This window comes from Silene latifolia, chromosome 1 (genome assembly GCF_048544455.1).
Source record: "Silene latifolia isolate original U9 population chromosome 1, ASM4854445v1, whole genome shotgun sequence".
Lineage (NCBI taxonomy): Eukaryota > Viridiplantae > Streptophyta > Magnoliopsida > Caryophyllales > Caryophyllaceae > Silene > Silene latifolia.
Window position 1 is genome coordinate 3,207,659 of NC_133526.1, and position 27,648 is coordinate 3,235,306.

Consider the following 27,648-nt stretch of genomic DNA (forward strand, 5'->3'; position numbering starts at 1 on the left):
AAGCTTCAGCTTGTAATCCAGATTCCGCACAAATCCTAGCACTTCTGGACAACAGTGGCCTACCACCATCCCTATAGGCCACCCACCCAATAGCCGCTTGTCCCACCGATTTCCATCCTGCATCTACCATAACCCGAATGACCTGGCACCCTCTCCAACCTGGATTTCACACTAGGAATAAGGAATACCAACAAACAAATTTAAACCTAATCAATAATCATGTTCATGTAAAGTTTCCAAAAAAAAAAAAAAAAAAAATCTAAATCAATAGAGTCCAATTTAAACTATGTACAAGTTTTAATCAAGTTCGTTTATCATAATTCTACATTTCTAAGTATCCGTTTAAATGGGGGCTAAAAAAGCAATGTAAACCGACCCCTTTTTTTACTAGAGCCCGCAAATGATCACTACTAGTCTCGGTCGAAGACCGATATGACGATATGGGAATATGAGTCGACCCGTTAACACAAACAAATCGGTGCCCCATTTACCCAAATAGTATGCGCCAAATATGAGCTACCCGTAGTTTGCAAAAATCGCCGTCTTTAAACCTTTCCCTCATTTGAACATTTGTTCTAAGCTTCCAAAACATTCAACAATGGTGAAGAAATCAAAAGAATCCTCTAAAAAACCTGAAGAAAATCCCAATATTTTCAACAAATTATTCGGCGAAATCCCAGAAAAACAATCTGAATCATCCCCAATTAGTTCCTTATTCTCCTCCGAAAACCCCTTTCGCCGAATCCATGAACAATCTCCCCAAATCCCACCAAACCCTAACCCTAAAAAAACAATCAATGAACAAAAATCATCAGAAAAGAGCAATAAATTGAAGAACCCTAATCGGGGAAATGAAAATATTGTCCAATTAGATGAGAAATTGAAGAACCCTAATCTGGGAAATGCAAATGTTACTCAATTGGATGAGAAATTGAAGAACCCTAATCTGGGTAATGCAAATGTTGTTCAATTAGATGAGAAATCGAAGAAAAAGAAGAGAAAGAGGGATGATTTAGAGAAACAATACGAGGCGAAGAAGTATGGAGTTGTTGTTGATGATGATGATGGTAAAAAGGTTGAAAAGGAGAAGGTAAAAGTTGGTAAAAAGAGGAAAACTTGTGATGATTCAAGTGAATTAATGGTGGTTTCTAAAGAAGATGGTGATGAAGAAGAAGGATATGATGATGAGGGTAAACTTTTGAGGACTGTGTTTGTAGGGAATTTACCATTGAAGGTTAAAAAGAAGATTTTGATTAAGGAGTTTAGTCAGTTTGGGGAGATTGTTTCGGTTCGAATTCGGTCTGTGCCTACATTGGATGTGAGTTTGTGATGATTGGTTTACTTGTTTAAAATTTGGTTCTTTTGTGTTCAGTGGCGGAATTAAGGGGGCTAGCAGAGGCGGTCGCTCCCTCTAGGCATAAAAAATTGGAACTTTCTGTTGAAAATTCTGTGTTTTTTCGAGTTTACTGTATTGCATTACTAGTTCGCTCCCCTGGTTCCGTTACTGTTTGTTTGTGTTGAGATTTTAGTATTTGATGATGTTATTGTGAGGTATTGATGTTGGTTTTTTTGTTGGTTGTGTTTTAGAGTAAGAAGCCGAAGAAAGCTATGATCTTTAATGGGAAGCTCAATGAGGCAGCTGACAGGTATTGCATTCTTGGTGAAATGTGGATGTTAAGATTGTAATCTTGATTTTGCTTTGTGTTTGCGTTATCGATGTAGCTTGAACTATACAAATGTGCTCCTTGGTTAACAATCTTGTTGGTAGGGGTTCTGTTTTTAGTAACACAAATTCTCATTATAGACAGGAGATATCCGTCTATAGTTATAGACGGGCCAAATATCCTCCCACTTAAAGTTGCATGTTGGGGACCAAAAATGTCACCACTTTAGCATATTTGACCCGTCATTCACTTTAGACGGATATATCCGTCTATAGCGAGACTAATTGTTTTAGTATATAGAGGTTATAAGAAGTACTGGTTTTTTTCCCGGGTATGGACGACATGGTTTCTTTGCTAGCAGTTTGATGGATGGTGCATTGGATGGATAATTTTGATGTTCTTTATACTTCTGAATATGTTAGAATGGACTTGCGAAGCTTGTAATTAATGAAGCCTTGTGTCTGTTTAAGTTGAGGAAAATGGGAAATTGAGTACACGTGGAAGAAGCATTGTTATGAGGTACAGTCATAGAATTATGAGATGCGAAAATTGGTTTGCTGAAGTTGTGAATTAGTAGTTTGGTTGGCTGGTTGCGGATATGTGAGAAAGCAGGGGTCTGGGAATGAAGGTTAAGTTGTCTTTGGCTTGTATATGGTGTGATGGCGCTGAGGGTAGTACGATTTAGATGTCTCTATGCTAATAGTTACTTATGACTTGCGAGTGTTATATTTTGAGGGGATGAAGAATAATGATCTAATACCATGTGTGAGCTCACCGCATTTTGTTGGGACGTGTATGAAGTGGCACAGGTGGTTATCTCAGTCCTAATGATGTTGTCTACATGTTTGAAAACGATTCCATCCCCTGGGTATTAAGAATGTGCTTACTGCTTACTTGAGGCAATTTCATCTCAACTTCTATAGCCTCTCCTAATTTACTTAAATCCTTGTCTTGCAGAAAAGTGCATTTAGCAGGTAATTTGAGGGAGATGTAGTCGAGGGGCGGGATGGTAGGATAGTAAATTGGGTTAAATGGAAGGAGGAATATACAGAGATTCATTTTTCATCCCATGAGACAGATTTGGGACGGGACACCATTTTCTCATTCTCTTTTCCCTTCTCTCCTAAATCATATCTATACAATGCCTTAAAGTGGAAATCACGGTTGCATCCTAATTTCCTTCTATCTATGTTGCTCGGACTCGGTGAAAAGTATCCGACACGGGTGTCGGATTTGTCTATTTTTATGAAAAAATTCATGTTTTTGGTCTAAAATGAAGCGTCCGAGTGTCCTACCCATGTCCGAGTGTCCAGTGTCCGACACGGGTACGTCCGACACGGGTACGCGATGTCATACTGAAGAGTCCGAGCAACATAGCCTTCTATGATATTTTGCATGCATGTTGCGTATTATACATTTGATTTAAGCTCTATGTGTATCGTCATCACATAACCTAAGTCACATTTTCCGTATCGTCATCCTTTGAGTTTCTTATATCTTCTTGTGGATAATTTCTGATTGAGAACTCTTGATATTTTCAGTGTCCATGCTTACATCGTTTTCAAGACAGAGCAAGATGCTGAAGCCTCCTTGGCACATAATATGTCTGTGGTATGTTTGTAGGTTTGGAAATCATAGTCCTCTTGCTGTTATTAGCTTGTTTTCTTTCCGCATTCTTAAACGTGTTCCAGAACTTAAGATTTTTATCCATATTCGACTGTGGTTCAGGTTGGGGGAAACCATATAAGGGTTGACAGAGCTTGCCCGCCTCGGAAGAAACTAAAAGGAGAGACTGCCTCCACTCCTCTTTACAGTAGCAAGAGAACAGTCTTTTTGGGCAATCTTCCTTTTGATGTTAAGGTATCTATCGGTATACGCTGTGTCGCTGTTATCATCCGTCTTCATAGTTTTGCATTGTTTTCTTCAACTCAAAACTAATCCCTATAGCTGCCTTTTTTCTTGGATAGGATGAAGAACTTTATCAGCTGTTTTCCGGTATCAAGGAGCTGGAATCTAGCATTGAAGCTGTTAGAGTCATCAGAGATCGCCACACAAGTCTTGGAAAGGGGATTGCTTATGTGTTGTTTAAAACAAGGGTACGTCATGATGCTTTTTTTTCTCATTGTCATGACTCCTGAATATTGATTTTGAAATTATTTTTTCTTTGAATATCGGTGTTGTTTTCCATATTTCCAATTGAGCCAAAGGCTCATTACTCTTTTGTTATGGATTATAATGGAATAAATCAAAATGGCTCACTAAAGTGGCTGCGCTTCTTTCTTTTGTGAAGTAGTGGTCCTTCAATGCAGTTCTCGATGCAATTTTCATCTTGGGTCATTCGGAAACAGCCTCTTTGTGTTGCTATTTGCTAATACAAGGGTAAGGCTGCGTCATCCCTCCCCCCCTTACCCCGCAATTTGCGGGAGCCATTGAGGCACTGGGGTAATGTTGTTGTTGTTGTTGTTTGAATATCGGTGGAACCCTAACCACACAAAGTCATTATTTCGTGTTATAACCAACTTTAGTCGGTTGTTAATTTGCGTAATGAGTTCTTGATGTTTTCGTTGTTTGTTTAGGAAGCTGCAAACATAGTCTGCAAAAAGCGAAAGCTTAAGATCCGAGACCGTGAATTGAGGATAAGTCATGCCAAATCAGAAACCCAATCCACACCCTCCAAGAGCAAAGACTCCACAGAGTCGACACCATCCAAGAGAAAAGGCGATTTCGCAGCTGACACCGAAAACACTCCTGCAAAGAAGTTCTCGTCCGGTGGAAAGTCCCGATCAGGCCGTTACAAGTTAAATACTAATGGTGATACCTCCTATCAAGGTTTTCGAGCAAGTAAATCAAATGACAAAAACAGAACACCGAATAGAAGCGCTACACTGGTACCTTTCAAAGCCGGGATTAAAAAGGGAGAGAAAGTTAAACAGAGATCGGAGAAGAGACCATCAGTGGCCGCTCGAAAGGCGAAGACTTTTGCAACGGATATAAAGGGCGGCAGTGGTTACAAACAAGCCGGGAATAAAAGAAAGATGGACGCTAGAACTCCGCCTAGTCGTGGCTCTAATCAGAATAAAAAGTTTAAGAAATCTAAGTGAAGGAATGAATGCCCTTCAAGCTTAAACTATGAAGGAGGCCCTCCTTTTTTTGTTTGTAACAAGGAACCAATGTAGCCTTGTATCATCATCTCTTAGCTTTCTTTTTTCATAGTTACACCTTATGCATCCCTTGTACCGCGAAAAATTCTTCACATGTTTAGGCTGGTAGTCCGAAACAATTTACACATTAGCAAGCTTATTTGTGTATGCTTCGAGAAAACCTCGTATATTTCTGAATATTCGAGATGAATGCGTTGAAGCGAGACACCGAAATTTTGACGGTCGTGAGATTTGTAGTTATTACTTCATCAACTAAACTAGTTAAGGCCCTGCTCTTCAAGTTGCTGAATTGAACCGAACTTATAGAAGCTGAATTGAACCGAACTTCCTTTATGTCGTAGTCACATTGATTATTTTACGAACCACATCGGTATTCCATAACCACCTAAGCAATCAATGTACTCAACTACTAGAGATGTTCACTACCAAGAGTACCAACCTAACTCATACACTTGATGACTATTTATAATCCAATCTATTTGTTTCATAATATATCCATCAACACTTAAAATAAAATGAGGGTTTTATCCAAATTTTCATACCAAAAACTAAGGCAAGAAGTCATATTTCAGGAACAAGATGATGATCAGCATTATAACAAGAAGGTGCCTAAGATTAAGTTCATTAGAAGATCATTATCATTGTCTAGGCTTCGGTCGAGACGGTTTAGGTTAAAGATTAAAGGGTTTAGAAGGTTGTTCAAGACAAAAAGAGTTAAAATTAGTAGGGTTTCATGGGCTAAGTTTATGAAGAGATTGAAGGAAAGTAGATCACTTTTTGGTGAAATATTTGGTGGAAGCTACTTGTTTATGCATGTCACTCCTTTAAACAACAAAACTTATTTAGAACATCATAATCACCATGATTATCATGTTAATCACAAGTTTCCTGCTTTACCCTCAAGGTTTAACACTAGCTCTTATTAAGACTGGCATCATAAAACGGGTCAAGTACATAGATGAGACAGAAAGTAAAATCCTGAGGAATAACAGTAAACTTGTCTCATCTATCTATATAGAGTAGTACTTAACCCGCTTTAAACTCGAAGCTTTAATAATGTGTTGCATTTTGTAGGGGTAGAAATGTCCTTTGTGTATCAACAATAAAGGGTAAGACTAATAAGTTGTTGATGGAAGTGCCTCCTGTAAGTAAAGCTGCTTTCTTGGTTTTGTATGCATGTTTGATTCGTGTATGAAGTGTAATTATCAACGTGTATAGTTTTATCGTTTGCTTTTGGATCGGTTTTATACATGTACTAAGGAGTCTCGCTTTCATTGTCCACCCCATATTCTGTTCAGAACACAAATGTATGTAAACTAGTGTTGGCTGTGTTGCAGACGAATTGAAATGAATGCATTATTATTTAATGCTGGTGGATACTACGTATGATACCAATTTATGTGAAGTTGGTGTCGGTGACAGTTCCAGTCAGGAGTGTTATAATTAAGTTATTCATGGGTAAGTTCAATTTCAGGGCCACCAGATTTAGCTATTTAGGTAGTACAAACACAACTCCTAACTAGAGCTGGTCATTAACATGGGCTGATCTGATCTGTCTTGACCCGTTATTTTATTCAACTTGGCCTGACCCGGTCTGGCCCGGGTCCTGAAATTCCAGCCCGGCCCGTCCCTTACCCGTCATTTTAGCAAAAATAAAAAATAAAAAAATAAAATGGTAAGGCCCGCCAGCCCGGCTCGCCCTTGCCCCGTCTCGGGTCCTGACCCGGGTCAAGCATATCCCAGCCCGGCCCGGGCACGGTCAAGTCCGCCCCTCCCCCTGGCATGGCCCGGGTCTGATCAGGAGAGTGCGGCCCGGCCCGAGTATAGGTCTACTCCTAACCAGTCGTCTCGTATTCGACACGATACTTGTCGGACACGCTTAAATGTGTCGGACATCTATAAACGAGGAATGAGATATCGAAAGCCTGAAAGAGATTAATTAGAAGACGGGTTTGAGTGGATTCGTGGAAATGAGAATAAGATATAGTCAAGTCAAATTTTACCTTCAATTATTTAAATTTAATATCAAATACTGTACATCACAGAAATAAAATAATACGATATTTATAACCATAAAATATATATTGTATTTAATTTAAATAGTGTATTCCGAGCCCTAAATTACATGGAATACCGTATCACGTGTTCGTATCGTATCCATGTCCATTTTAGGTCGACCAAGTCATTTACCATATCCGAAGATTATGGATCATCACCCAATGCACCAACCACGTCTACGAGCTACGTTGATGTCGGCCAACATATATAACCACAAATGACAAATATCACAATCTAATCAAAACGTGTCCACAACACTCACTTTAATTGTCTTAGAACACCAAGTGGAACAACATTTTCACATCATTCTTAACCATAGTTATATTAACAGCAACTTTCCAATATGATCGTCCTATAGCATAAGACTGACTCAATAGGAGAAAAGTCCAAGGAAAAACATTGAGATATTAAGTTTTTTATTTTATTTATATAACTTTATACTTTATAATGAAAATTAATATATTTCAATATATAAGTTATTAATTTAAAATATTAGGTTATTAAAATAAAAGTATTATTTCATATTTTTATTAAGTAATTTTGTTGGGCCTTATGCTATTGGGTTAGTCTTACCTAAATATAAGTCTTATAGAACAATTTGTGTTATATTACACCCTTTTTGGCCCACAGACAAGCAGGCTCGTAATTTAGGATGGATTAATGGAGCGAGTTTTTGTAATTTCCTTTAAATAAATGCCTTGTCAATATTCGCTTATTTTGTGGCCGATGAGCTAGTTCAATGGACGGGAATCACACTCAATCACCACCCTGCTTGAATCTTCGTCGTAATCGAGGCCATAATGTCACTCGATAATTTTCCCTCGTTTAGTCTAGTTAATTACGTTTATCAATTATGTAGAAACTAGTCGAAAAAACAACTTATTAATGTTATATTTAAAATAATGCGTTAGATTATTGGATAAGGAGTAAGTCTCCTGAGGGACGATCTCTCAATAAATTTATACGGAGACTATTTCACAATTTTAAGAAAAATGATATTAAAGATAATAAAATAGGTACAAATCACGATTAATGATAAAACATGTACAATTGTTATGTAAATAGGTGCAAATTACTATGTCACGAAAAAAACAAATAAATGAGCACGAAAAATGGTCTCTCAATAACTTAGTGATAGAGCGTCTCTCCCGAGTTTTAGTGTTGGATGAGATCGTTGTACTTTGAACCTCCTTTACAAATTACTCCGTAGTAACTCATGGATATATGACGAATTTTATCCGTCAGAAATGAGAATTTATGGTTCGATTTGTGCTTTAATTGATCATTTAACTTTATAAAGTCCCTACACTCTTCATATTCACCAAAACAACATTACTAAAATAACCGACTTTCAAAACCAAAACCCGAACACAGACACAAACATGAACACGATACCACCCGATTCCGAATAGGACCTTTATAAAAGTCCCTACCTCACTCCCACATTTCCATCCCTACACTCTTCATATTCACCAAAACAACATTCCTAAAATGACCGACGTTCAAAACCAAAACCCGAACACCGACACGGACGCGAACATAAACACGATACCCACCCGATTCCGAATCGGATACGCATTATCCCCCAAAAAACAAAAATCCTTCATCACCGAAACCCTAATTTCTGCCGGTCACCAGCGTTCAATCGAATTCATCAAAATCGACGCCGATAAACCGTTAATCGAACAAGGACCGTTCGATTGCATCATCCACAAACTCTACGACAACAATTGGAAGCGTCAATTACACGAATTTAAATCTCAAAACCCTAATTCCGTCATCATCGACGATCTCGATTCAGTCGAACGATTACACAATCGTATTTCAATGCTCCAGGTCGTATCGGAATTCAGCTCTCCGACGATCGGAATTCCGGAACAAATCGTAATTTACGACGACGAGACGTTGTCGAAATTGAAATTGGAATCGAAATTGAAATTGCCGGTGATTGCAAAACCGTTGCTTGCAAACGGAAGCGAAAAATCGCATAATATGTCATTAGTGTATAATTACAAAGGTTTAACTAACCTAAATCCGCCAATTGTGTTGCAGGAATTCATTAATCATGGTGGAGTGATCTTCAAGGTGTATGTAGTTGGTGATCATGTAGAATGCGTTAAACGCAAGTCAATCCCTGATATTTCGGGTGCGAAACTCGAGAGCTTAGGAGGAGAAGGAGAGGGATTGATCTCGTTTTCGCAGATTTCAAATGTCGCAAGCGAGGATGGGAGCGGTGATGAGATGAGTAGGCTAGATAATTGCGAAATTCCGCCTCGAGAATTTGTTGTTGAGGTTGCTAGGGGTTTGAGAGAGGGTTTGAAGCTTAATTTGTTTAATTTTGATGTTATTAGGGATAGTAAAGTTGGGAATAAGTATCTTGTGATTGATATTAATTATTTCCCTGGGTATGAGAAAATGTCGGAGTATGAGACCGTTTTTGCGGAGTTTTTGACAGGTTTGTTGGTCGAGAAGGCGGGTTTGAAGGAGGATGAGAATGAGGGAAGTGTTTGTGAGTGACGAATGTTGGTTTGAATCCCGTTATCGACATATTTGCCTGTATGTCTTCTTTTACACGAAAAAAAAGTGGCAGCTTTTACGAGCAATGTTTTAGTTCTTTTGTTGTTAAGGTGACAAGTAGAGAATGATGAATAAATTAGGTTTAGCCGTTTGGGTAAGGATTGTTTCCGCGGTCCTGAATGTTCAGTCATGTCTGTTGCATCTTGGGTACGAGGCGTTTAACTGACATTGGCTAACTTTTGTAATTGTATCTCTTTTTTATATGGAAATGTGTTCTAATGTGTACCCTTTTGTGGAACTTTGGATCAATGAATTTGTTCATGTTCATGTTCATGTTCATGTTCTTGGTCTTTGTTTGTTCTTTGATGTTCAGTATTCTGCTGGGTTGCATTTGAATGAATTGTTTAGGTATATGTTGCAGGCTTGCAGCTTGCATGATCAGTATGTATTGCGTAAAACAGGGAATATTGAGTTGTGGTCTGTACATTGCCTTCTGGCTACCTTAAGCTGAAATTCGTCTTTGGTGCTGTATTTGGCTAGATGAAACAGTTGAGTCACTAACACTTACACTTGCACACGTACCTCTATCGCTGGTTTAGGTATTAACTGGCTGCGTTGAATGTTCCGGAGGTATTAACTAATCTATCTTGGCATATAGGGATATATTATGGTCACAACTTAGTTTCTTTCTTGATCTATCCATGTTAGTACGACCTGAGGATGTTACCCAGTCACACCATTCCATTTTCTAATCGCGGGCATATTTCATTGCCGTTATTCGTTTACAGTCTACATAGTGAAAATGAGGTCAAATGACCAAATTGGTAAAAAAAGTAGAAGCTAAGTGACAAATTGGTAAAAAAACTAAGCAAGGTGACAAATTGGTAAAAAAAGTCGATGGTAAGTGACAATTTGGTAAAAAAAGTGAAGGTGTAAGTGACAAATTGGTAAAAAAACATTTTTGAGGACACGAAAATAAAATCCCGATTCATAAATATCGACGACGTTTTAGTAAACATCGACGACGTTTTAGTTCCGACGACGACGTTTTAGTTCCGAAAGACAATTTTGCCCTTCACATCTCACTAACTCTCTTCTTTTCTCTCTAAGTCCAAAAATCCCCAAATATTCCCAACATCAAACACCATCACCACCTCCTACCACCACGCCGCCACCACACGCCGCCACTGCCGTTTAAATTAGGATTTTTTATTTTTTATTTTTAAATTAGCTTTGTAATTGAAATTAAATATTTTATTGTTGTTGTTAATAGATTATATGACTTTATTTGTTAGTTTTAATTGATTATATGCTTCGATTTGGCTAGTTAATTGAATTTGTTTTGATTATTTTAGATTTTATTAAACTTTATTGAATTAGTTTTGAAAGATAGATTGTTGTTTCTTGTTTGTATTATTGTAATTGTATTGTTGTTTCTTGTTTGTATTATTGTAATTGTATTGTTGTTTTTGTTGTCAATATTTTGCTAATTAGTTGTAATTGTATAGTTGTTTGCGTAAAATAGGTCAATTATATGTCGAATAATGTTGTTGTTGGTGTCGAATTTGAGTCGAAAAAATGGGGAAGGGGCACCATGGATGAAACGTGGGAATTGGTTGTTTCATCCATGGTGAAACGTGAATTTTGGACGTTTGGCCATGGAGGAACGATGGTTTTGGCCGTTTGCCCATGGACAAACGTTGGGTTTGGTCGTTTGGCCATGGTCCAAACGTTGGTTTCCAACGTTTGGTCTATGGCTGAACGTTAGATCTTAAAGTTTGGTCCATGGTTTAACCTTGGGGGTACAAATTTCAGATTTATGCAGAAAAATCGCAATGTTTGCTATTACTAAGTTAATACGTGACGTAAATCAATTATCGAATAGATTTAACGGTGCACAAAAAAAAAATTAACCAAATAATGAAGCGATTAATTTGTTTAAGTACCGGTGATTCGGGATCCGTGTTGTTAATTGTTGTTGGTTTTTTTTTTAAATTTAGTTGATTTTTAGTTGAATTTGAGAGGAATTTTTTTAGAGAGAGAAAGTGTTGGATGAGCGGAAGGGCGGTTATCGTCTTTTTTTTTTAAAACGTCGTTGATATTTACTAAAACGCCGTCTATATAAATCAGCCCCCTTTAAAATACGGTAATACTGCAATTCTTTTTATATTTAACGTTGAATTTTGCTTTACGAATAAGTTAACATTTTCTATCAATATTAAATAAAAAATATTTGTGATGTTAACATATTTTACTTTTCGCCAAATTCTCATCGGAAATATTTTTTTACCAATTTATCACTTACTCTCCACTTTTTTTACCAATTTGTCACTTTGCTTAGTTTTTTTACCAACATGTCACTTAACCTCTACTTTTTTTACCAATTTGGTCATTTGGCCGTGAAAATGAACCCCTCATCCAGCTATTCTGCATCACATCCTCTGAGGCAAGATCCGCAAGAACCATGTTATGATTATTACGATCTTTACGAGTTGTCATGCTCATGAGCTCATCTACCATCATAGTCATAAGCTCAAGTCATTAGTGAATTTCTTGTTTCTACTCCTAGTATATTTTTACTGATTAGTAAATTGTATTGTTAATTTTTATTTGGCTGATGCAAAAGGCACTTAATACTTCTCTGTTTCTATCACTAGTCCATCCCCTTTCCAAATAGCCTTTTACGAAGAAACCCTGATATAGGAATCGCTGAAACTATCTGATGCTCTCTTATTCTCTGACTTCCCATTTCATCAACCTGATGTTCTGGATCGTTTGAATGTGGCCCTGGACAACTAATAGGTTCATGATCGCTTATTTTCTTATGGTTATAGATCTTGTCTCGAGTAAGTGTCGAACTGTCGATTATAAACCTTGCCTCTGGTAAAAATTACAAAGTACAGTACAATTTATCTGTACATGTGCTTTGGGCCATATAGTCCAAGGGAACAATGAATCTTCCTGTACCAAAACCGGAAATTCATACCGTGGTTGAGGTGTACGATGACATAAAACTCTACTCGAGTAACACGAGTTCTTCCTAATTTATACCGTACTCAATAATTTTTCCGCTTCCATATGTAAAGTTTTTTTTTTTTTCGACACTCAGGTGAATTATTTACAATATCCCAAAGGTTACAGAGTAAGTTATTCGACTGATCCCATATGTAAAGTTAATTAAACAAATAAAAGTACAATAAGAAATTTTAGGATCAATATTATAGTTTCGGTTATTTAATGATTTAATCTAGTGTGTTCTGATTCTGATCTTGTGCCTAGACAAAACTTTGATTTAGGAGTGTAAAGAATAACCCTTGCTTCTACGTGAAGAATTAACCCACCATCCCTTGATAGCTTAATATTTTTAGGTTTTATCCACTTAAATTCATGACCTAGTTTAAGATTGTCAATCAAATTCAAATGAGTATGAACTATTATTATTATGTTTTCAACGGCATCATGTTATTCCACTTTACAAACATCGTAACGTCTCTTTTAAGACGATAATATCCATCTTAAATTAAAATTGGTCAAATATGCACTAATCTTTTGTTTATCTCTAGCCATCCTTCTGTTGTCTCATCTGTCATATTTAACCGTTTTAAGTTTAAAACGAACATCGACTTAAACAAGAATTTGTGTACAAACTACAAAGATTAGGTAATGCAAATTTCTCTTCCTTTCTTTTGTGCCCCTTGAGCCCCCTTCCGTACCTTCAATTGTTATGCGTCGATCATACATGAAAAGGTTAAGACTCTGTTTGACAAAACGACCTGAAAAGGTAGCTGAAAAGCTACCTGGAAACTGAAAAGGTAGCTGATAAGGTAACTGAAAATTAGGAGCTGATAAGGTGACTGATTATATAAAAAATCGTTTGGCAAACTAACTGAAAAGGTAACTTATTTTGGTAAAATGATGTAAAAGGATATAATAATTATTTAATATATTATAAATTGAAAGGGTAAAAAAGTAATATTACCAAGAATCAGGTACCTGAAATGTAAAATGTTACTCTATGTAGCATTTCATTTCAGGTAGCTTATTTGGGCAAATAAGCTACTTGCCAAACACTTCCAGAAAAATAAGCTAAAATTTTTCTCAAAAAAGCTACTTTAGTCAAAACAGGTACCTGAAATATCTTGTCAAACGGAGCCTTAAAGTTATTTGAACTGAAGTCCTCGCGATTACTTTACATTAATTAAAATGGTGGATAATCATCTACGAAAATGTTTCTCCTCGGACCTAATTGAGCCATGGTCAAACGAAGAATCACCTCATTTTGTTGATGATAACGTAGTAAATGTCTCTTAACAAGGAAAATGAAGTAGGGGTGGGTAAAAAGCCATACAAGTTGATACTTAACAAGTATTTGTACGACCAATAATCCCTTTACCAGGATCATAGTTGTTAGATTGCTATTTGGATAACGACAAATTCTTGTTTAAGACGGGTGTGTCAGTTTAGCTTTATTCAGTTCAACTCATTTTTTCACAAGTTAACTCTTATTTCAGTTCAGCTCAATTTAATTTGGTTTATTTCAGCTCGGCTCTACTCAATTCAGCTAAGTTAAGTTCAACACTTTTCAGCAAAAAAAAAGGGGAAATATAGTAAATCACCCCCATAAATTTGATATTATGTGTAATTCAGCCCCCTAACTTATAAATGTAGCAAATCACCCCATAAGTTTCTCTCAATGTGTAACTAACCACAAATCTTATTTTTAAGAATAACATTTACTAAGTTAATTAATATACTATTATTGATAGTCCAAATATTTAATCAAATATAAATTCTAAAATTCCTAATTATCAAAAAAACATTTTCAAATATATTTTTATAATATTTTTTTATTTATTTTGGTGAAAAAATTTTCACAATATGAGAATTTAAGTGAAGTTACAAAATTAAATGACCAAATTTTTGTTTAAATTAAATTTGGTTTGCATTTTTCGTTGAATATGTAAATATATTGTATTTAATTTTAATAGATATTTTTAAAATCTGTTTTATAATAGAAAATATTAATTTTAGTTAAAAAAAATGTTAGAAAATTTGATTTGTGCTTAATTACACATTTTTGGAAATTTATGGAATTAATTTACGACAAGTGAAACTTAAGGAGTTGATTTGCACATGGTATAAAAATAATGGGGGTAATTTGCTACATGCCCGAAAAAAAAGGCTTAACAATTGGATAAAAATATAAAATAAAATGAGAGGTAACAGATGAAACTTGAAGCAAAAGCTGGTTAGTTAAACTTTGATTGCGTGTATCATTTAAGCCGTCCTAATAACAATATTAATCTACCTACATTACAATTTTCTTTAATTACTTTGACATGGTTAACAGGTTAAGTTGCTTGTTTTGAGGATGATAAGAATTACTCTTTCTCGTCGATATTATCCTCCTCGATTTCTTTTAAAGTCGTCTTAAAATGATCTTTCAACTTTAAGTATTCTTTAATTTTTTTTCAAGATAGAAAACAAAAATTAGCTCAAGTGGTGAGAGTTCCCTTACTCCAACTATGAAATTGAGGGTTCAATCTTCACCAGTGAATAACTGCAATATAAGTGCGCTTATTTAAACCAAAAATAATTGAGAAAAAAGAACATATATCGGATGTACTACCTCCAACTTTTTTGTTTTTTGAGCATATATGTATATTTTTTTTTGAGTTTATTACCTCAAAATTTATTTGTTTTTGAGCATATGTGTATTTTTTTGAGCATATTAAAGTTTATAAATTAGATTTTTTTTACGTCAAAAGTTAAATTTAACAAACTTATATGTATTGTTTTTGAGTTTTATTGTAATTTTTTAGAGCTTAATGTTTAAGTGAATAAACTCAAAAACTTCATAGTGAAACTCACAAACTTTAAAACAAAACTCAAAATTTTTATTATAATGCTCAAAAACTATAAAATTGAAGGTAGTATATCAGATGTATAATCCACTTACTGAAAAAAATTGGAAATGAATATTATTTGGAGACAAAGGGAGTAAGTGTTTAGTGTGAGTCTTGCACAATTTTATTTTTATATTAGATTTATCATTCAAAAACAGCCTATTTGTATTACTAATACTCCCTGCTATTCTAAATAACTCTCCCTATTTCTTTTTTCGTCTATTCACAATACTCTCCCTATTTCCTTATTTGGCAACTTTTATATTTATTTTAATCACCTCACCCCATAACAATACCCCCACAATACTCATAATTTATCTTATTTTAATCACCTTACTCCACAACAATACTTATTTTAATCACCTTACCCCACAACAATACTTATTTTAATCACACAATACCTTTCCTCTTTCAAATCTCCTACCCCACTACAATACTTTATCATATAATACTCTCTTCCCTTAATTCTCGTGCCCTTCATAAAAGGGGAGGGTTATTAAGAACAATTAGTCTTGCTGAAGACGGGTCGGAGCAAGTGACGGATAATGTCACTCACAAAACGGATAGGGGGGACAAGGTGGGGACACCCCCATGTGCTTCCCTCTCTCCTCTATTTGGGTCATTTGTGAGGGAAAATGGTATCCGTCACTCTAAAGTGACGAATACGTGCCGTCATAAATGAGATTTTGTGTATTAAGAATACGAGGGAGTATAAGGATAAGACCAAGTGTATTCGACAAATTTGTCTCGTAAGCTCGGACACTTGTGTTACGTATATGAGTCTTGCAAGTACTCTGCTTGGACTAACGGTTCCAATGTAGAAGAAAGAGGAGGAATGCCGACCTCAACATTCTAATTTACCAAAAATTCCACATTTTAATTCCTTACTTTGACAATAATGTTGCATTGTAACTACTCTATCTCGTTAGATAGAGAATTGTAGCATAAGTTTCATTACTTAACTTACTAAAAAAATGTACCAAAGTTGTTTTAATGTCCTAACTTTCTTCACAAGTTTTTCATTTATAGGGACAAAGAACAATTTCTTAGGTCGATCAGATCAGGTGTACCATGTTATCGTACAATTAAATAATAAAGATCTTATTTATTTTTTAATTTACCTAAATTTTGCAATTAGTAGGACTACACAACTGGTAGTATAGAATTGAAACTTTATTATAATAAAGGATTTGAGTTTATATGTACATTTTACGAGCTTTATTGGAAAGAACCTGAGCGTCTTTATATAAATTGTAAACTAAAAATATTATAATGAAACTAAAAAAAATACATATAAGTTCAATTTGATTTTAATTTTTGACATCTAAAAAAATTAAAATGTAACTCAAAAATTTTAAAAGCTCAAAAAAATTGCATATAACCTCAATTAGATTTGTATTGGATGTACCATACTCATATATATCTGTATATATAGTCTTATTTGTGAAATTGTGCTTTGTTATTAACGATATGTGTTAATTAACAATTCAATATTTCTCACTATTTGAATGTACGATGACATGTTACACTGATGTAGGATGTAAATAATACGTACTTTCTTATGTTTTGAATAATCTTCTAGAATTTATAACATAATCCTCTATAACACGCCTTCAACATATTCCGACTCATTGACTTGCAGTCCTAATTGCATATTTGCATGGCCAACATGGCAACATATATCAACAATATTAGCTCGTGTAAAAATGTCGTTAATCACGATTGATGTAGATGCTTCGTAACTATGTTTTGATGTATAGACTTCCATCAACTTCAGAGAATCTTGTGTTACACTTGATTTCACACAATGTGTGTCATCCATTTAAATTATTCACAAATTCTTGTTTAACACTGATGTATTTAAGACGGATTAAGGAGTAAGAATAAGATATGCAAAAACAGAATGATATTCCCGTTTCAATATTAAGACGGATATCTTCGTCTTAAGAATGACTAATTGTAAATTACTAAATTACTAATTGTAGATTGTGATAAGTCAATGAGAGACCTTTATGTATATGGTCGAGTTATTAAGTCTGTGTTTTATGGTCGAGTTTATGTCCATGTCATTGGGCACAAAAAAATATACGTAGTTCTAGGTACTATACGAGGCCTTTTTTTTTTTTTTTTTTTTTTTTTTTTTTTTTTTTTTTTCTCAAGCATGCTAGGACTAACACATCTCAAAATAAATCGACTTGGTAATAATTGTACATGTATATATATTTCAAAACTCGAGCTGAACGAAAGGAAAAAGGATATTTTAGGTAAAATATATGTATACTTCCTTCGATTCATTTTTTATTGTTCCTCCCATTTACTTTAACTGTGAACTAAAGGAAACAAGATATTTTAAGTAAAATTATATGTATACTTCCTCCAATTCATTCTTTATTGATCAATTCCTCCCATTTTCTTTAACTCGATTTACTATGTTAGCTAGCTACATTTTGTTAACAATACAATTACGAAAAAGTACATAATATAGACAAAATTATATTGATATTCTTGATTACTTTGTACAACAAAATCAATCACAAGATTATACCATCTCAAATGTGGACAAACAAAACCAAGTAATGAAAAATTCAAAGTTTTTAGAAGTAGGGCTTTAATTTGTACAAGTGCATGTATACGTATGTATGCTTTACTATACTCAGATCACTAATATATGATCACCCCTTAATAATATACAAAAAATAGAACGAATTATTTTTATTGTGATTCATGTAATAACACCACATGATCGTGCATGGAGCTTGAATTGCCTTCTCTTGCATGTATACGTACAATGGCCTGATACTTAGCTGCATAGCATAGAAAAAAAATATCAGCTACATATTACTAGTATTTTAACCAAGTGCTTTATTAACAAATAGTGTCGTCTTTGTTGAAAATTCTTATATGACCTAAATTAACTCGGTTCTAATTATACATATCAGATGTATATCGATACATTTCATTCTGTTGTAGACGAGACTATTTATATGAAGCAACTTTTCTTTAGGACTGTTCTATAGCATAAGAGTTAGGACTAACAGAAAAGGAGAGTAATAGCCCGATGTTAACATTTAATTATATTTAAATTTATATTTTATTTTGGTAACTTATTATTCTATGATAAATACTGACATATTTAAATATGCAAATTATCAATATAAAAGATTAGGTTATCTGAATATTTTTTTTTATAATTTTATTAATTAATTTAGTTGGATTTTTGTGTTATTGAGCTTAGTCTTATGTATGAAATGGTTTTATGTTACAAGTTGTGATAATATATACGTTTCGAGGAATTAAGTCGCTCGTATTAACTAATTAATGCGATTATAAAATTTAATCCTTGTAAAGAAGTAAGTAAAAAGTATTGCAAGAAGCCAAGAAGTATGTAGAATATAGAGTATGTTTTGGTGTTGACATTTAGACCGAACCGTTAATTTTTTTTCTTGGAAGCTAGAAATTGAGGAAAACCTTGAATTTAAGTGTTTATTTAACAAGTAAATGACTTACTTTATGAATTCCTTCCATAAGTCACTATTTCCATCATCTAGAAGCTTCTCCAAACCATCAAAAAAGTCGCCATCGGCCGGAGTAGTATACACCGCGGACCCATCAATGGTGGACCCCTCCGGTGACATGGTAGTCAATGATGGAAGCCTATTTTGAACTAGGGTTTCATAAGAATTACTTAAACTTCTCTTATTACTATTGTAAATATTATTATTATTATTATTAAATTTTGGTAATGATGATTGTGGTGTATTGTCATATGTTTCACTTGTTAAATGACTTGGACCAACTTGATTAGGGTTTTGGCAAAATCCTTGAGAGCTTGAACAAATATTGTTTGAATTATTTAGGTTTGGGATCATACCCAAATTTAATGGGATAGTTTGATTAATATTATTTGGAAGGATATTATTATTATTAGTGTTTGTGTTTAAGATTTGGAAGATGTTTTGTAAAACTTGAAGTTTAGCTATTTCTGCAATATTTGGTTGTATGCTAATAAGGGCATTATTCACATCCCAAGGGTTCATAAGGGTACCCAAATTTGGTGGGGTGGTTAGGAGTTGAGAAAGGTTAGCAAGTATATCAAGGTCATCTGTCCTTGGCTTGTGAGTAACCGGATCGATACCCATTTGTAATAGCTTTTTCCTTAAATGAGTGTTCCAGTAATTCTTAATTTCGTTATCTGTTCTCCCGGGAAGATGTGTTGCAATCCTTGACCACCTACAAAATGGCGAAACAACCAAAATAAATCATAAAGTTTCATCCATTATTAGAATTTAAGAGAAGCTACAAATGTGTCATTTGAACTCTCAAAATGCAAGACTGTTAAAATTTAAAACTCGTTACGTAAATTATACCGGATGACACATACAAAAAGTTATCTGATAATAATGATCTCATTTTTTCTGAACGAAAAGATCAATTGATTAATCAAAATGTCATACCACATCTAAAAATGATGTCAAAATTGACCATTTACAATTTTGCGAAGTTTTTATCAAAAGTCACAAATAGTTTTTTTTGTTTTTAAAAATTTGGTGAAAAGGAGTGTATTTGGTACTCGTACAACCTAATAATGAAGACTTTATAACACAAAACCAACTAATATCATGCAAAAACATAATGTTTAAAACAATAATAAACTTAATTTATTTAGTAGAAATAATAATCCTTACTTGTTTCCAAGAATAGCATGAAGTTTGATGATCATGTCCTCTTCTTCCTCGGCGAATCGTCCTCGTTTTATATCCGGTCTCAAGTAATTAGTCCATCTTAATCTGCAACTCTTACCACATCTGTTCAACCCGGCCGCCTTTGGAAGAGCCCGCCAGCTTCCATGACCATGTTTTTGGATGTAATTAGTGAGTAAATCATCCTCTTCTTCTGTCCAAGGACCCTTCTTCAACCCGCTATTATCGTCGCTACTACTAAGTGGTGATCTACCCATCTCTAGGTTATAATATATGATGTTTATAATGAATTATGAATATAATTATAAGCTCTTATTAATGGAAATGAAGATTTATAGTATAGTTTTGTGTTTAGGTTGATGAAGGAAAAAGGGAGAGAAAGTAGGAGTGTCTAAATAAATTAGTTGATGTTTTTTGGTGGGACAAAGGGCTTAAGAGCATTATATAGGCGGGTTTCGATGTGTAGGATATTCCGTCTTATTTTTATGTCTCATTTTATAAATTGTGCTAATATAAATTATGGTACAATATTTTTTTTTTATGTCAATGACTGGTTTGAAAATTAGGTATAACAGGAGATGAGACATCCAGTATAATATAGACCACGTTATAGTTTCAGTAGGGCAACATGTATACCGTATTGAGATGCTGAGAGACGATAATAGTGGATTCATATACGAGTGTAACGGAAGATCTATAGGATATTCTGTCTTATTTTTCTATCTCGTTTTCTGTGTATATTGTCAATAGAAATTACATGCACAATATTAATTATATCAACTGTATAATACATTAACTGTTAAAATTAGGTGTATAGAAGATGAGACATCAAATATGATACAGATCAGGTCACAGTTTTGGTAGGGCAAAGGGCATGTTTTTCAAATGGTAGTGTCACATTCAATTTAGGTTTCTTGTAGAAATGGATCATTATGAGTAATAATAATTGAAGGTTTGATTCCTAAAAGAAGGCAAAAATAAGAGGGAAAGTCACCTAGAAATCAAGGGTATAGACGGTTAGTTCAAGTATTTGACCCAAGGTGACCAATAGAGTGAAAGTATAACCAGGATTAGTTATTGCAACTGTCATCATTTTTGAAAGGGTGATGTATAAAGTACTTTTGTTCATTATTTTCTTGACACCTCATAACCTACTAATTATATATGTACGTATTGTAACTTTCTTTAGTCTTGTGTGGCATTTGAGATACAAGTCATACAAATTAGATAATCTCTACCTGATATGTAAGAGGGTAATATCAAGACTTAATAATTATTTCATGATGCTCTAATAGTATTATGAGAATGAAACAAGCAAGTTTATCTGTTACATCAGTAAAACACCAACTCGCTTGTTATGAATTTATAAGAGAACACTCTAATACTTGTTTTGATTATATTCTACTAATAATACACTCTACAATGCCTGCAGAATTATTGAAAATACGGGTGTCTTCGTGTTGCATATATATTAATTCTACTTTAATTGATTGTGCTTATCGAATATTCATCATCATCATCATTTGAGCTCACGTATTATTGGTCTTCCTAAATGTAACATAAATGTGAAAATATTAACAAAACAAACTCAATAATTATGATTAAAAATAAGCCAAGACTTGAATTTCGCGAATATTTTGTGAAACCGTAATACAAGTACTATTTATTTACATATACAATACCCTCAATTTCCCTCATAAACATGAAAGGTGGCAACGTGGCATCTTGTTGATACTTAGATATCAAATATCACCCATACAATTTGGATCTATCTTAATGGTTTATATATACTCCAAATTGATGGACATGGACCCATAATTTTTTGGTGATTAATGTAGAGAATAAAATCTATGCTATGGCGTATGTGTAATAGTTGATTGTACTCTTTATGTTCATTCCCTCTATAAGCTTAAAAACACATTTTGTTATATCAAATGTCGTATTTGCATACCGAAAAAATGTATGCACTATTTTACTTAAAATTATCAAGTTCAAATTATAGAGGTACAAAAATTATGCTTTTTCCAACAGAAAATGTTTTCATATTATCAAATAGTTGAAATGTAAGATTGTATTAAACATTAGGAAATAAACTAGAGCTGGCAAACAATGACACGACACGAACCCGACACGAAATTAACGGGTTTGGGTTGAGGCTTAATGACCCATTTATGTAAGTGGGTCGACACGAACACGACACGATATTTAATTGGGTAGGGTTTGGGTTGAGCTCTCTAAACACGAACCCGACACGAAAGACATGTTTACTAAATTAATCCTAATTTTTCTTGACCTTTCATCACATAAATATACTTACACTTTCCAAATGGACAAGACACGAAAATACGACACGAACCCGACACGAAATTAACGGGTTAGGGTTGAGGCTTGATGACCCATTTATGTAAGTGGGTCGACACGAACACGACACGAAATTTAATTGGGTCGGTTTGGGTTGGAGGGCCTGTGACCTTTTTACATTTGACACGAACACGAACCCGACACGATACGATCTGTTTGCCAGGTCTAAAATAAACTCACGAGAGCTAGTATACAGGTCCATTTGCTCCCGAGTAATCAATGTTTTTTTTGAGCTTATATTTTAGTATAATGTTCATATATTTTCCACGAAATTTCTCCGCCTTTAACTATAAATCTTAGCTCTGCCATACGACAATAAACCGGTGCATTACATTGTAATGTTTCAGTTGTTTTCATTAGCAAGTTATAAGAGGAAATTTACCTTATAAGTCAGCCTCACACAATACTTTTTGATGTAACAAAAGAAATTAGAGAAGAGTAGTTAGTTTTGACCTTTGTATAGTAATTTGACATTTGTGTAAAGTTAGCTCAAGGTTTCTTGCCTCGATAAACAATCATAAATCATTTAAATGGGATTGATGTCACTGCTCCTCCATTGTCAATGACAAGTTATATGATAGTAAGATATGCTCCCTTTTCTTACCTCATGCAATCAACGTTAAAATGTAAAATAATCGCGTTTTTGTTTAACACAAATTCTTGTTTAAATCGATAATTATATCTATTTTAAACATAAAATGGGTCAAATATATGTTAGGGAAACAAAATTAAACGCCTATGAACTAGTAAAACAAATTGTCTCATTTGATCTATTCGAGTGGGGTACTATTTAAATTGTTTTAAGAGAGACCAATTATTAAAATAAGGTCATTAATCGATTATGTGGACAATGCGTGTCGCCTAGCACCCATTGGCTATGTGCGAAACAACTAAAACGGTTCAAAACCAGTGGTAGTAGACATATCAAAACTCGACCCGACCCGTTTTTTTAGGGTTACAGACCTGGTATTTTCGACCCGAACCCGAGATGACCCGTTATTTTAGGGTCGAGACCCGACCCGAACGGGTCGATCCGTTGGGTCAAAGGTAAATCAAAAATTTTATTAAAATATTTTTATTTATATATTATATTTGAAAAAATAGTTAAAAAAATATTTTTTTTACTACTTAAAATTACAAAAACAACTAAAAAGGTAATTTTATATAACTTTTATAATATTTAATAATAAAATAATTATTAAAAAAACTTTATTTTAATAATTATGTCAATATAATTAAGGTAAACGTTGAATATGAATAAAATATTAATTTTAAATATGTTTTACATTTTTAAAAAATATTTTTTTAATTAAAAAAATCGTTATAAATTATTTCTTAACCCGTATTCTGACCCTAACTTGGCCCGTGACTCGTATAACCCGACCCGTATTCTGACCCGACCCGTATGACCGACCCGTTTGACAGGTGTAATTGTGTAACTGGTAGAGATAAGGGAGGGTTAGGAGGAGATATTGTGAATATACGAAAAAGAAAATAGAGAGGGTTATTGAGAATAGAAGGGGAGTATATAACTGATAATCACTATGGAGCATTTAGTATAATTTATACACGTTCATTTTTTCACCGAAGGTTGAAATCACCAACACTACTATAAAATATGTTTTGGAACACAAAAAAATCCGAGTAAAAGTCAAAGATCATGTAAAAACGTCAAGCAAGACGTCTCAATAAAAAAAATTATATATGGGTTTGAATAAAATAGAATAATGCAAATTGCAGCTGTAAAGAATTCTTGATAATAATATGTTAGTGTTAATAAATAATCATGGTGCTCCTTTTTGTTGGGCAGCATTTGTTATTTTGCATTTGGATTATAATCCGATGGCTTCAATAGAAGAAGCAATGTAATGTATGAATCACAAAAAAACATACGTCAAATGTATCCCTTCTTCTTCCTCGTTGATGCATTCAAATGACTTGAATTGGTTGATTACATTGACTTTCTTTGCTAACGTATATGATGATCTTATTAATTTGAAAGGGGTTTCATTCGGAGAAATAAATGGCACGGCTTAAGGCATAAAAATGTAAGCTTTGAGTTATACCGTGACGTGTCAGTGCAATAATGAAATGGCAGTCTAGGTAGCACCACACTCCTTCTAATCAGCCGTCCCATGTCGCGGATACCGATACTCGCCTGACACACTCCTAAACATCTCGGATACCTATAAATGAGGAATGAGAGACCGAAATACTGAAAGAGACTGATTAGAAGATCGATTTGGTGGAAAATAAGAATGAGTTATTGTGAAAGTACCTTCAATTATTTAAATTTAATATAAAATACATTTACAAATATAAAATTATACGTTATTTTACCTATAAAATATATATTTTATTAAATTTAAATAGTATGTCTTGTGCCCTAAATTTCACGGGATGTCGTGTCCGTGTCCATGTCCATTTTGGTGTTAGCAGTTCAGGTATGGTTCACAGCCTGATGTGCTTTGTCGTGTTGTGTTTAGCCTAATTTCTATGTAGTTTGAACGTGTCCAAGTGTGCCGTGTTTATTGTTTACGCTAGGCACGATCTTCTTTCTCAAACTTTGGCCCAGACACATTCCACGACCCATGGCTTGCTGGGCCTTGCTAATTTCATATCATGTCAAAATGGATCCTGAGTCGTGCTCGGACGTGTTAGCCCAATGACCCGTGTGCACCTCCATCGATCTCTAGCAACATGAAAACTTTATTAAAATTCACAACTTTCATAGCCTTATCAAATAAGTCGATGAGGGCTACATATATGTGGATCACGTAGCCACGACCCGCCCATCCCATTCAAATTCCAGCTCAAATTGCAATCCATTTCGAGTACTTTTCATCCCCTATTTACTAAAAGAATATGCGAAAATCCAAATTTTCCTGCCTAAACACATTTCCTAAAATAAAATTTAGTTATTTTTAGTATATTCTATAAGTATGGTGGATTATAATACACATGTAATCTTTCAGATTTATATATTTGTCATTTACTATTTTACATTCTACACAAAATTATATCCAATCTTTTTACGATATAAAAAGGAAATTCTTTTTTTTATTATTTAAAGAATCATACGAAAAAAACTCATTGATTTTCTATGATAAAAAGTTGCTGCTAAAAATATAATATCAGTAAAATTTTATAAAATACATCATTAATCTCTCGGTAATAAGAAAAACTTTCATTCTAATACTCATTTCATGATTAATACGATTTTGACTTTGATTTTTCAAATCAAAATATAACGATAGAAACGTAAAAAAAAATAGTTAATTTAAATTTCATAAATATAAGACACTAAAAAAAGTAAAACTCTATATATACCGTGCATACATTGCGCGGAAGCTAACTAGCTAACAAATTAAACATGAAATAGTTTATAAATCTTCCCAATTCCATAAAATTATATTTTAAATAGGACCTAAACACAAAAAACAAAATTCAAACCTTTTGTATCCCAAAAATTACTCATTTCTTCCAAGAAATTTAGAGCATGTTTGACCTCAATTCTCAAAAATGAGTTTTTGTTTTTCAAGCTTAATTTTTCAAAAGTATTTTTCAAAAGCAGAAACAACAAATAGGTGCTTCTATTTATATGGGCAAAAATATGAATTTTTAGCTTTTGAGAAATTTTGTTTAATTTTTAGAAAACTATGTGTTTGGCCAAAAAATATTTTTGAGTTCAAAAACACTTTTATAAACTAGGTCAAACACACACTTAGTCCAATATATTATCCCGTATTAATTAATTTGATAAATACACTACTCGTATTTCAAAAGGAATAAAAACGTAAAGAATTTATTGAACGATAATACGATACCACCACCACTAGAAATCAAAATCCTATTTATTAAACAAACAACCACAGAGCTGAGTTGTCAGCCTGTGGTTGAATGTTGACTATTCAAAGTACCCTCTTTCTTTCCTTGATTTAAGGACCCACGTCCTTGGAAACATTTTATTTGCTTCATTTGTTTGCTGTTTCGTTTGTTAATTGATAATAATAAATGATCAATCTACTTACTTTATTAAAAAAAATACAATCATAATTATACTCTGCCAATTCAATGCCGGTAATCAAAAAAGTAGAATCTGACGAAAATATCAAATGCTACATAAAATAATACTACGAACCGAAAATAAAAATATGATATAAGCCATTCGTAAAATTACACTGCGTGAAATTAACAGTGAGGCTAATCAAGAAAGTTGAAAATTTGTCACAAAAAATATTAAACATTAAAAACTACGAGTAATATATTTAATAAAAAATAAAATCTCAACGAATGACGGACTCAAAAAATGATAAATTAAATAATACAGTAGAAAAAACTTTAATTGAAAGAACATATTGTTCTATTGTTCTATAAAAAACAAATACTTTACAAAATATAAAAAATTCATAGATCTAATTTTTTTCCATTTGCATGAAATATTTTACTTAAATAAAAAATTAGCTAATTAAGTATGGTCGAAATTGACAAATAAAAATATTAATAAAGCAAAGAAAAAATATTGTAAAGTAAATCTGGAATAAGTAAAAATTAAACTAAAAAATTGCAAAACTCTTTACTAATCGAATGAACAATAAAATACTGAATAAGAGGGAGTAGAAACATCATACATCCAATAAATACCATTATCGAGGAATTAATGGCAGTGATTAATCACGGAGTATAGTGTTTGGAATTAGGGAGAGGTGAGAGGGGGAGGGCAGCGGTGAGAAAGTGAGTAGAGAAGGATTGAATTGGTGATGAATATGAGGGTATGGTAGGGTATTGTTGGCCATGGGCCGCATGATTTATGGGTCATTTTGGAATTCGTTTAAACCCGTTGATCGAATTAAATTCATTTGTCTTACATGTTACTTCCTCTTATTTCGGATAACTGTCTCTATCTAAGGGTAACACGGGAATTAAGAAAACCCGAATTAAATAAGCTAAAATATTGTGATGGGTGAGATAATTGCAGCGAGAAAATGTATTGTGGCCTTGTGGGTATTATTTTGGGTGAGGTGATTAAAATAAGTATTTTTGTGGGATGAAATGTTTAAAATAAGTATTATTGTGGGGGTGAGATGGGTATTGTTGTGGATTGAGATGATTAAAATAAGTATAAAAGTTTACCAAATAAGGAAATGAGGACATTATTGTGAATAGATGAATAAGGAAAGGGGGACACTTATATTCAGAATAAGAGGGAGTATTATTTAAATAATTTTTTATTTAAGGCAGGTGTATCCTTTTAAACTTAAAATGTATTAGTAGTATGAAT

General features: G+C 33.7%; 3 protein-coding genes across 3 annotated transcripts; 2 read left to right on the plus strand and 1 right to left on the minus strand.

Moving 5' to 3' along the window:
- The first annotated feature begins 509 nt into the window (after window positions 1–509).
- Window positions 510–5,032, plus strand: LOC141593147 (uncharacterized). The gene is made up of 6 exons (XM_074414102.1): window positions 510–1,318; window positions 1,588–1,646; window positions 3,206–3,275; window positions 3,393–3,524; window positions 3,632–3,760; window positions 4,241–5,032. Exons 1-6 carry the CDS (start codon window positions 599–601, stop codon window positions 4,763–4,765), a joined length of 1,635 nt encoding a protein of 544 aa, XP_074270203.1. The 5' UTR covers window positions 510–598; the 3' UTR covers window positions 4,766–5,032.
- A 3,306-nt stretch (window positions 5,033–8,338) lies between these two features.
- Window positions 8,339–9,748, plus strand: LOC141593154 (inositol-tetrakisphosphate 1-kinase 1-like). The gene has a single exon (XM_074414109.1). The coding sequence runs from the start codon at window positions 8,375–8,377 to the stop codon at window positions 9,398–9,400; it is 1,026 nt and encodes a 341-aa protein (XP_074270210.1). The 5' UTR covers window positions 8,339–8,374; the 3' UTR covers window positions 9,401–9,748.
- A 2,013-nt stretch (window positions 9,749–11,761) lies between these two features.
- LOC141632790 (uncharacterized) lies at window positions 11,762–20,388 on the minus strand. The gene is made up of 5 exons (XM_074445458.1): window positions 19,992–20,388; window positions 18,814–19,536; window positions 13,380–13,393; window positions 12,086–12,280; window positions 11,762–11,913 (listed from the first exon to the last, which is right to left on the minus strand). The coding sequence occupies exons 1-5, from the start codon at window positions 20,261–20,263 to the stop codon at window positions 11,762–11,764; spliced, it is 1,356 nt and encodes a 451-aa protein (XP_074301559.1). The 5' UTR covers window positions 20,264–20,388.
- Window positions 20,389–27,648: the final 7,260 nt, after the last annotated feature.